Source organism: Phyllopteryx taeniolatus, chromosome 1 (assembly GCF_024500385.1).
Source record: "Phyllopteryx taeniolatus isolate TA_2022b chromosome 1, UOR_Ptae_1.2, whole genome shotgun sequence".
Taxonomy (NCBI): Eukaryota; Metazoa; Chordata; class Actinopteri; order Syngnathiformes; family Syngnathidae; genus Phyllopteryx; species Phyllopteryx taeniolatus.
Genome location: NC_084502.1, coordinates 15504698 through 15516761, shown reverse-complemented (window position 1 = coordinate 15516761; position 12064 = coordinate 15504698). Strand labels below are relative to the sequence as shown.

Genomic DNA, 12064 nt, shown 5'->3' with positions numbered 1-12064 from the left:
ATGACTGCCCTTTTCATCCATGCATTTTCCATATCGCTTATCCTAAATTGGGTTGTAGAGGAGCTGGTGCGTATCCCAACTGACTGGGCGAGATTGAGGTACACCCTTCGACTGGTCACCCATCGATTACAGGGCATTCAACCTCACATTCGCACTTATGGACAATTTAGCGTATTCACCTCATATAACATGCATGTTTTGGGAAGGAGAAACCCAACTTGAGCACGAAGAACACGTCAACTCCACAAAGACCGGAGATGAGATTGGAACCCCGAACCCCAGAACTGTGAGGCAGGCGTGAAAATCACAATCTCAACCGTTTAATTTCGATAAAATCATTTTAAAGTCAAATTTACACTTGAACAAACTCAGTGAAATGTTCTTAACGCAGTGAAAATTTCTCTTGTTATTTTACTAGTCTGAGTGCAAACGAACAAAATAGAATATTGACTAATTATTATCCCGATGATAGCTGGGATAGGTTCCAGCGCTCCCGCGACCCTTGTGAGGATAAGCGGCTTATTTTTTATTTTGTTTTATTTTTTAAACATGGGAGTGCCCCCTTCCCCCGGTAGACTAAACACGCGGCTATTCTCGCGAGAGCTTGTCCTCCCACTCTTCAGTTCAAGATGGAGAAGTGAGTGCAACACGCATTCGAGGTAAGCACATACTTCTTTCGACGAGTGTCACCACGGGTTTCCAAGGTAGCTGCCGACATACATTTTTCTTCTCGCAGTGGCCGCGTTGAGAAACACCCTCGCGGTTCATTCCTGAGGCCACAAGGTTGTTTTAAGTGCTCGTACACTTTGGTCGGAGCGACAAAAGCGCCATTTTTAATGTAGCCATGATCTACTGATACAGCATTGTAGCGAGTTCTCGCTGCCTAGCTTAGCAAGCTCTCTCCAAATACACCTAGTCTGCGGGGGGTGCGCTCCTGTCACTGCTACAAGATCACTTATTCTGGTCAGTAATAATTGTTTTAGACTCGTACAGACTGCGTATTTGACTTTCTAATCTGCGAATGTTGGCAGTTAACCTCAAAACCTTAACTGGTGCCGAGGTGATAGCGTTAACTGCTTGTGAATCACTGTAACATGCATAAAAGCGTCTACGTTTCACTTTGGTCTTATGTAAAGATGTATTTGGGGAAAGAGGCGAACTGCTTAATATAAAATATTATTAAACCAGACAAGGTTAATGATTCCGTTTCACTAATTGGTGACCTGAGGAAGCAATCTTGCATTAAGTATGTTAGGACAATCAAAGTGTGTGCTGTAATGGCAGCCCTGGTACTCCGTGTATTTTGTAAAAAAAAAAAAAAATAAAAAGACAAAAATCCCCGTGACTATAACTGATTGCAGTAAGAATGCCGTGTTGTAATTGAGGAAAAAATTTTAAAATTCCAAAGATTAATATATTTATATGTGACCAGCATTATCAGACAGATCTTTTAAAGATGATCTCAGTAATATAAGTATAATTTTCCTCTGACACGTATTAAGAAAGTTATTAATCTTTAAAACTGGTGAAAATGCACCAATTTCTGGCTAACATTTTACGTGGGTCTGGATTTTCATTGAGACCTTTTTTTGTTGAAGTTTCAAATGTTCATAACTTCATCTTGATCCTGTTTTCAAAGGTATCACTGGAAAGCTTTCTAAATAAAAAAACTAACAACGTATGACGATGAACTTAAAGCAGGCAGGTCAAACTCATTTTTGTCGTGGGTCACGTTGTTAAGGTTTCCCTCAGAGGGCCGTTATGACTCTGAGACCTATAAATGTTTAGTCACCTCATTATATACATAGCCACAACAAATTGATTAACTAGTTTTGAAATCAGAAGTCAAGGATAAAGGTTTGTTCAACTATTGTTCAGGTTACTGTAAAAAGGAGTTTGGTAACAAAAAAGGGTTGCAATATCTCAGTTATTTATTACATAGGACAATTTTAAATTTTGGAACAGATTTTAGCAAAAATCATTGTAGTTGACATGGCTTTTGCGGGCCACATAAAATGATGTGCCAGGCCGGATCTGACCCCTGATAAGTTTCGACACCTGTGACTCAAAGTAATTATAGAAAGCCAAGGATCCAGGTTTACAAAATAATGGTCAAGAGCCAAACAGTGTTTGCAGATGGCAATCAGGTGATATGTGGTTTATTATGGCACTCAAACATGTATAGAAAAAAAACCTAAGAATCCAGATCCAGAATGAACAAACATTGGAAGGGATAAATGTAGCACAGTTAAGAGGCATTTGTAGTTGATAAAATCCATCAAATTAGTGGTGGAAGTGACTGAAACTGTGATAAGTGGTGGTGTTCAGTTGTAAGGTGAATAATGCGAACCCAGTGAAACTGCGGTTCCATTGCTACTCAAATTGCGCGATCAAGAATGTAGCTTCTTGAGTGACCACTTCCGACAGCCAGTCAGCGGCACATACAGTCCCTTCCAAACGATTGGAACGGCAAGGTCAATTCCTTTGTTTTTGTTGTATACTGAAGATGTTTGTTTTTCAGATCAAAAGATTAATATAAGACAACATTTCAGAATTACAGCGTTTATTTCATGGTATTTACATTGTGTTAAACAATTCAGGACAGAGAGTAACTTTTGTTTGAGCTCACCCACTTTTGAAGTGAGCAAAAGTATTGGAACATGTGACTGATGGGTGTTTCTTGTTGCTCAGATGTTGCCTTTTAGATTGATTGCTTAAAAAATAGATGGTGCTTGTTTTTGGGTTTGGCTTTCACTTGTGAAAACTGCATTTGCTCTTAAGCAAACATAAAGACCAAAAAGCAAACCTTTTTGAAGCTGAGAGAAGAGGGAAAATTGATCAGAGCTATGGCACAAACATTAGGCATAGCCAATACAACAATTTGGAATGTCCTGAGACAAAATAAACTACTGGTGTACTGAGCAACAGACATCGAACAGGTCGGCCAAGCGTATCAACAGCAGTTGATGACAGAAACACAGTGAGAGCTGTGAAGAAACACCCAAAGACAACAGTCAGTGACATCACTGCCATCCCCACAGGGCAGGGGTGAAGGTATCACAACACGAGTGGGTTCCGAAGCTTGTGTGTTTGTGCTGTGATTAAAAAAGCTGTTGCCCAGGCCAGTGTTTCCCAACCGATATTGAGCCGAGGCACATCTTTTACATTAGAAAATACTCACAATACACTACCAAACAGAAATGTCACAAAAAGTGTATGCAGAAATAATCACATATTCAATTTACTCATAAATATATTCACTCAGTGTGTGTATGTGATGATTTATTCTGTTGTATGAATAGCAACAGGTGCATACAGAGGTTAATTGTGTACATTTTGTCATCTAGTGGAGGAGAATTTAATTGGTTTCATGTCAGTACACGTCGCTGTCATAGGTAGATGAACAAATATACATTATTTGTTGTAAATAGTTTTCAGCCTAATTTGGTGAAATTGGGTAAATTTCCCCTGACACAGAAACCATTGTTTATGGTTGTGTCATCAGTGGTAAACAGGTCAACTATTAGAAGTTGATAAGATCATAATGAGGTCTAATGGACATTACGTGAACAAGGTTGTTGTTTATAAACATGGTTGGGGAGAGGGTCATCCTCACCACATTGTGAGTAGTGAATTAATCCCGTCTGTTCTCAAGGCTTCATATGCACAAAAATCAAAACCTTGATTGTCTATATGTGATGGGTTTTTTGAAGTCTTGCAACAGTGGCCAAATGGGAATAATCACCAAAATTAGAACACCAGCTCAATTAGATCTTGTGGGGTTCTTTCATGTAACCTGTTTGATTTATTTAATGTTAATGTTGGGGTACAAAATAAATAAATCCACTAGGAGATGAGATGGTATGTTTGTTAAAACTATTACAGTGTTTACAAATTGATGGGACATTGATTATGGGTTTATGAATGCTTTTTATTTTATTTAAAAAAAGAAAATGTAAACAATTTTCTACCTGTATTGGTTTGCACTTCTGCCTCTCGGTACTAAAGGTGATTAGCGATTATTTTTTTTAAATTAAACTTTTATCTTATTACACTCCTAATATACAATTTGGCCAATGTTCAGTTCTGTGAGCTGTCGCTGCACTTCTAAATGAAACAATTTTCCTGACAAGAACAACAAAAAACATTTTTTTTAAAATGAGGTCATTACTCCAAAACCCAATTGAAGAAGAACAAAAGCTTGGAATTGGAATGAAAGAAGCTTCTGACTGCATACAGTCAGATAATGGGTGCTCTTATTTGGAAAGCTCTACTTAAAGCATCGCCATACATGGGGGGAAAACAAGCAGATTCCATGAATAAACACTCATATTTTTTTATTGGGAAATTGGCAGAGCTCTAAGACTACAACTAACACAGAATTTCAAGGGATCCATCATGTTTTTTCTTCTTCCCACGTCTGTTCATTAATTGGACCATTACGTTAACCACTTCAGGAAACCACGAGGCTTCGTATGTCATCAGTGATGTCATTTGCCTCTAGCGAATCACAAACATTGATAGGGGCTTTATAAACTACTTCCTGGATTTTTAGACACGCTTTGAAGCCTTGGCACAATTTGTCTTATCACTAATAATTATTTATAATGACCTAAATAATAATAGGAACATATATCACATGAGGCGGCATGTACGACACTTAACAATCGATGTTGCGGCTGCCTTGACTTCAACTTTTTGGCTGGCCAGACCGCAATGAAAAAGCGCCTGGAGTAAATAGAGAGGGAAATCATAACTGTTGAGTTCTTTATAGTTTGTGACTGTGCACTACTGACCAATGGTCAAGCAGAACAATAGAGACTTACTGTCCTTGACAATTCGCTATTTTGACGACAGGGATTTTCAAATGAAAAGTCGGTGCTCACAGCTTAATGTTATTGCCTTCTATGCATTAACAAGCTTCCATTAAGTAGCAATTTGTGATTGAACTTTGTAATAGCAATTTAGTAGTAGTAATTTATTCAGTCAGCTCATGCTAAAATATAATTTTTGGGTACATTTTTTTTTAATTTATTCTTACTTAAAGCTTCATTTTGAACTGAAAACTGTCACATATTGTTTAAAAAGTAGTGCAATAAAAATACAAAATGTTCCCTAAAATGAGTAGGGTTTGGCATCGAGAACCAATTGGAACCGGTTCTCTCGGAATCTTTCAAATTTTAAAAATTTGGTTCCCAGTTTCGATGCCTTATAGTTCACTGACCCCGAAGAAGATTGGCGAAAACCAACGTAGAAGAACGTGCACGAAGACATGCCTGTGCCAAACGGCGGCGGCGAACAAAAGTGTGTCTTAACTTTGCCAAAATTAATGACCACTCGCCTCAGTGCAACACATGGAATAAGATTATATTGTGCAAAGGAGGCTTTCGCAATGTGTAGAAGTCTGACGTGCTCCCTCCCGCTCCGAGCCTCAGCCTACACCGCACGGAGCTTCAGTGAACTCAATTGGGTGAGTGTAAAACAATAAAATGTCTGTGCCAACATTGAGGCAGCTAACAAGGTAAATGGTTGGTTGCACTTTTTCACTGATAGTTTTTAACATTTATTTTAGTCTTCAAACCAACGTAAGAGACGATGACAGGGGGAAAACAAAAAGCTTAACATTGAGCTAAAATTTCACAAGGAATTGGGACAAAATTTACATAACCGTTGTCTCGCAGTATTACAAACACTAACCTTGTGCCTCATCGGTGGGTAGGTAAAGGAATCAACATTTTATAGCATTTGGTTCCATTACTTTCATTTTCAAAATTCACCGGTGTCGCTGAGTTGCGGTGCGTACCCTTCAAAATAAAAGGCTACAAGGTTAAAACAGGAAGTCAAGTTAAAACTTACACACATAAGCCATTTGACGTGATAAAACGGTCCCAAATAATTATTTTAACAATGCTATATTTAGCTGAAACATTAATTAATGAGTATTAAGTCAATTGGGTTAGTTCCAAACACATTGCCTTTTAGTTCACAGGTTTGATATTGATACTGGTTATAAAGAACCCCGAGTCAAATGTTAATTTTAGTCTATACTGCAGGCCGCTAAGAAAATGGATGTTCCTAATTTGGACACCCTTTATTTAAACCATGCAAACCTTTTTGACCCAGCCCCCTAAAAGAATCGGAATCAAGAATTGTTTGGAACCGGAATCGAACTGAGTAACCGGAATTGGGACCGGAATCGCTCAAATTCAAACGATGCCCAACCCTAAGCATGAGGAATAATCGTGATTAATAATCATGATCACAATATTGATCAAAATAATCATGATTATTTTAGCCATAATCATGCAGCCCTACTTAAAGCTGTTTAATGGCACTCCCAGTTTAAGTTTATTGTTCAACTAGACAAAACCAAGATAATTACATTTGTGTATTAAAAACAACCACATAACTTTGCCATTGAAGTCTGCTAACACATAATGGAAACGCCATAGATGGTCTAACAATGGTCGGGTTGCAACCAATAAAGATTTTTAATAATTCATTAATCTGTCTAATTGTTTTAATTAATCAATGAATTGGGGAAAAAAAATATGTATACATGTGTTCAAAAACAGGACATTTCAAATTGACTGCAAAAAATGCACAAACACAAATTAGGATTCAGTTACTTATTTGGTCCCGTAACAAGTCAGACAATGCTAGGCCAAAATGTTGATTGTTTTCCGAAATAAAAGCTTGTATTTGCAAATGTCTTATTTTAATTAAAAACAAAATGTAATCGGCGGCACGGTGACCGACTGGTTAGAGCGTCAGCCTCACAGTTCTGAGGACCCGGGTGCAATCCCCGGCCCCGCCTGTGTGGAGTTTGCATGTTCTCCCCGTGCCTGCGTGGGTTTTCTCCGGGCACTCCGGTTTCCTCCCACATACCAAAAACATGCATGAATTGGAGACTCTAAATTGCCCGTATGTGTGACTGTGAGTGCAAATGGTTGTTTGTTTGCATGTGCCCTGCAATTGGCTGGCAACCAGTTCAGGGTGTACCCCGCCTCCTGCCCGATGATAGCTGGGATAGGCTCCAGCATGCCCGCAACCCTCGTGAGGAGAAGCGGCTCAGAAAATGGATGGATGGACAAAATGTAATCAGTCTGCTTTCATTAAGGACTACAAATCAGAATATTTACTGTTGAGAGGCTGAAATCAGAGGACTTGGACAATTTTAAGATAAACAGTGGCGCTAAACGATTTATTGATTGTCAGAATTGTTTTCAATTAATATCAAATACTTGTGAATTGATTGTGACACCTACAATTTATAAACAATATATACTGTAATATTCTCGGATATATTAGTTTTACCGTGTTTCATAAATGAAGGCGAATCATTTCAAACTGGGCTTTGCATCCTTCAATTTTCCTGTGTGCGGCCCTTAGAGGGGGAAAAGTTTGGACACTCCTGGTCTAATCAGAGCCTTGTCATTGCTCACTTTATGCACACTAACCAAACGACACTGCCCTATGCTATGTTCACGCGCGGGCAACGTCACTCTTGGTTTAAAAAAAAAACAAAACAAAAAACAATCCACACACAACGTACGAACAATCACGGTTATTTCCTGAAGCCAAGCCCATGGTTGTCGCTCGTGTATTTCTCCCCTGAACGCACGCCAAGTGAGAAGCCAAAGAAAGTGTGTGTCAGTGTGACGACAATGATTCAGCGAGTTGCTGTACGCGTTCGTGCTCACTAGCTGTAGCCAGCAGCTAGCGCGTGCTACGACTGTCTGATAATTGTCGGGGTAAGAAACGGAACCGTGGCAAACGCACGTTCGCCCGCCGCACTTGTTTCACGTTCCCGCATGTAATCGTAGCGGCCACCCGCGTACTGGTGTTGCCGCGAGGCGAGACGGGACCAGAGAAGGAACTGCGGGCTTTTTCTCGGCCTGCGCAGCCCCGACCTAAATTAGTCAAGAGTCAGGTCAGGACTGTGCTGGATCTCCGAGTTGTGGATTGACAGCCCAACGATTTAGATGGCTGAAGAAAAAGACAGGTTTTGTGGCAGATTATTTCCAGGCTAAGCACACGCTAGTCTTACGTGCGATTTGGCCGACTTGTACGCATTTTGGGCTATTTGAACGCTTTGAAGTGTGTATCTAGACACTTGAAAGCGGCACAGGCTAACAGCAACTCCGCAGCAAATGTTGCCGTGTGCTTTAATTGCTCGTGCCTTGAATGTGGACCAAAGCGACTACCCGGCATGTTTGTCGTGCCTGATGTTTTTGTAACCCTTTTGGCATTTGTAACGGCTGCATATACGTTCGCTAAGTGTTAACATTTAGCATCACGCTGGTGTTAGCATGCTAACTCAGTAGCTAGACACTTAGCTCCAACTTTGAGCTGTCAGCGTTTAAGGGTTTATGATTGTGGCGGTGAAGTCGTCAGAGAGCAGCCATTTAGTTTGGAACCATACCACTCGGCCAGTGCAACAAACGTCATTGGAAATCCGAGGCCAACCGAAGGCGCCGTATCACGTCTTGTTTTACCGGTCGCTCCGTGTTCCTAGCTAGTCACCGGCTAATGGACTCGCTGTGAGCTTGCTTTGTGATGAGTAGTCAATCGCTAAATGACTCCCAACAGTCACTTAAAAACAATAATCACCTTTTATCATATTGTCATACATCGCTACATTGTTTTAACAATTTTTTTTCCTCAGCAACACTCACTGCTCTCGCAAGTTGAGTGATTGGTGAACGTTCCAAGATTAGGAAATTGTTTTTCCAATAAGTCTCTAGATGTATGGTTCATTAGAGCAAGAGATAATTATACAGCAGCATTGTACAGTTTAAACCTGCAGCTTAATGTTCTTCGTTTGCTTTTTGCTACCCTCTTCCAGGTGAAGTGACTCAAACATGCCGTTAAGCGGCCGTTTCCAAGTCATACACTGTACGTATATCTCATTACATCCACTGTACTTTTATTGGATGCGATTGGTAAACATTCTGAGATTCGTAAATTGTTTTTCCGGTGAGTCTATAGATTTATGCTTCATTAGAGGAAAACATCCTTATAGAGTAACACTGTAGAGTTTAAACCTGCAGCTTAATGTTCTTAGTTTGCTTTTTGCTGCCCTCTTCCAGGTGAAGTGACTCAAAAATGCTGTTAAGCTGATGTTTCCAAATACTCCTCTGTACGTATATGTGTAATGTTATTTTATGATTATGTGTTGAAAAACAATAGTGCTGTATCTTTCAAATGTAATTGTTACTAATACGCACTTTTCAACAGGAGCTTCAACTAGATCACCAACCATGAAGGTGGACAGAAGCAAGTTAAAGAAAACCCCTACAGAAGCTGTGAGTATGCTTGATCATTTCTGTGTGACGATTTCTACTAACACCAGTGCTGACTTGAGCTGCATTAAATGTTAGGCGCACAACACCATTTTGGTGACATTTGATGCTCTATATAGCATGTGTCAAACTGGTGGCCCCTGGGACCAGATCCGGGCCGCCACATCATTTTATGTGGCCCGCGAAAGCAAATCAAAATCGCTAATTGTGTTCTGGTGTAATACCATTGAGTTATTTGCAAGCATTTCTTTGTTGCCAATCCCCCTTTGAAAAGAAATGTAATAGTTGAAAAACATGTTTTTATAGGCTTCTGATTTCAAAACTGGTTATTCATCAATGTGTTGTGCATACTGTAATTACAGTACATGAGGTAATCTTTCATTTATATGGGTCCACAGTCGTACGGCCCTGTACATCATAACTGTGATGTGGCCCGTGACAAAAATGAATTTGACACCCCTGCTCTATAGTATTGTTGCACCAATTAGAGGTATTTTGACCCCCCCACCCCCAAAAAAATGGCAAGGTACTTTTTTAAATTATTTTTTTAGTTCCAATAGTTTAAAAAAAGAAAACAAAAATTTATGCAAAGGCGCTCAATTTATACGGTGTCTTAAAGGCAAGTACCCAAAAAGCCGACAATCAGCCAATGACTGCCTGTCTTCCGACAAGTTGTGTGCGCACTATTGTGTAGGACCTGGGAGAGCTAAAGGGGACACATTTTGCCAAAGCAGCTCCAAAACTGGGTCAAACAGAAGTCGATGTCGGAGGGGCCTTTTCTGGACACTCGTATGACAAAACCAAGGTGTTTCTTGAAATGAAATTGACACTTTTATACTAAGTCCATGTTAGGGAGTCACTATGGAAGTCTAAATAGCCAAAATATGGGACCCTTCAATTTTAAATGGCTTCAAACTGCAGACTAGCTCCTGCAGACAAGTTAGCATTCGTTAGCCACCAGGGTCTGCAGCTCATGAGGCTATGTGAGCAAGGTCAGTGTTATGCAGTGGCTTCTCCTGTCCTGTTAGGGAAACTCTGCATTCGATGCACACGAGACTCAGTGTTACCAGCAGGAGATCAATAGTATCGATAGTGTGAGACGACTTAGCATGGGTGTGCGCCGCACGGAATCCCAGCTAGGTGCGCTCCAACCCGGATACAGGCTACACTCATTGTCGGAGACCACTCCGGAAAATTGGGGAGTTTGAGAAGAATAAAAAAATCCCGCAGAAGGAAAACCACTGCAAAAAGTGCAAGTGCAAAAAGGTACACTTTTTGAGTGTCGTGGCACCATACGCGATCAATAAATAGCACTGCACTGAGTTGGGTGCAAAATTTATTGCTTACAATGGGAGAAATGATATGCAGTCAAATACAAGAATACTGCACACTAAAAGCTGGGGGGGAAAAGCTTGAAATACACAGTATTATGTACGAATAAAGTATGTGTAAATATAGAAATAGAAATAATTAATATAGTCATGGAAAAGTATTAGACCCCTTTGTCAGTTGCAACTGAAGGTACCGTTGTTTGTACAAATATAATGACAAAGAAAATAGCTCATAAGAGTTTAATATAAGAGCTGATATCTAGCTTAAGCCATTTTCCATCGTTTTCTTGATAATAACCAACATTATATTAATAATACAATTAAGCTTTTGTATTCTTCAGGTAAAATAACTTTGGTGGTACCAGGTATTAAAGGAACAAGAAACTGAAAAAACATTGGTCTAATATTTTTTTTCCATGACAGTATATATCATACATATACTGTATATAGATGTACAATTTTATATACATACATAGGGATCTCGTTTGATGTGCGTCCCGCATCTTGAGATGCCCAAAAATTAGCAGGGATGCATAAAGTACGATCAATCTAACTCTATTAGAGTACTTGAGTTGACAAAAAGTCATTTAAAAGCTTTACTCTAGCAAACTTGATGTTAGAGCATTGTGAATATTTCCAGCTTTGTTTATATGTGCCCTGCGATCGACTGGCGACCAATTCAGGGCATATTTTGCCTCTCGCCCAGAGTCGGTTGGAATAGCATCCAGCACACCCGCAACCCTAGTGAGGATATGTGGTACAGAGAATGGCTGGATGGATAGACATTTTGTTAAAAAATGCCACTAGTATGTTTGTATTGTTCCTCGTCCCAGGAGGGTGAAATGATTACAGAGGTTAGGAAATAGAAATGCCGAGTTAGCCATTTGGCATTTTGTGTTGCCCCAAGTAATTTGTACTGTTTGGGAAAGAAGCAAAAGTGATCGATGTGCTCAGTCTTAACTAGACTTTACACCGATCTGACCAGCGTTATCAGTATCGGCCGATAATTAGCATTTTATGCTGATCGGCTTTCATGTCAGAAGTCGCCGATGCAATCAATGACGTCATCGATCGGCTCCGCACAAGACATTTAACTCCGCATCTTCGTCGCGTATGAATCCAAAAGCTAGTTTATTTTTAGCCTTGTCACGCGTCTTGTTGCGCAGCACTGTAACTATCTGACGGCCAATAAAGTTTTTTTCAATCTTGTCGGTGAAAAAACACATCTACTTATTACTTAAGTCAGTCGCCAATCCTTGAATACCCCCCTAGAGGTCATTGGTGTTTTAACTTTTGTCTAAAATTTTAAGAGAATAATTTGAGCTGGGATGGGCTCTAGCACGCCCACAACCCTTGTGAGGATAGGCTGTACAGAAAATGGATGGATGGATACAGTATGCAGTACACAAGTATATACAATAAATGAAC

At 39.9% G+C, this 12064-nt stretch overlaps 1 protein-coding gene across 12 annotated transcripts in view; it reads left to right on the top strand.

The window, feature by feature from the left end:
• The first annotated feature begins 591 nt into the window (after positions 1-591).
• Positions 592-12064, top strand: part of huwe1 (HECT, UBA and WWE domain containing E3 ubiquitin protein ligase 1) — a 64851-nt gene continuing 53378 nt past the window's right edge. For 6 of the 12 annotated variants that reach the window (XM_061774959.1, XM_061774979.1, XM_061774988.1 and 3 more), the window contains exons 1-4: positions 592-659; positions 8849-8898; positions 9093-9142; positions 9241-9308. In XM_061774959.1, the coding sequence (XP_061630943.1) occupies positions 9264-9308 (45 nt within the window). In that variant the 5' untranslated portion in view covers positions 592-659; positions 8849-8898; positions 9093-9142; positions 9241-9263. Of the gene's footprint in view, positions 660-808; positions 964-7307; positions 7755-8848; positions 8899-9092; positions 9143-9240; positions 9309-12064 lie in introns of those variants that run through there. The other 6 variants (XM_061774916.1, XM_061774908.1, XM_061774999.1 and 3 more) reach the window with 6 other exon arrangements.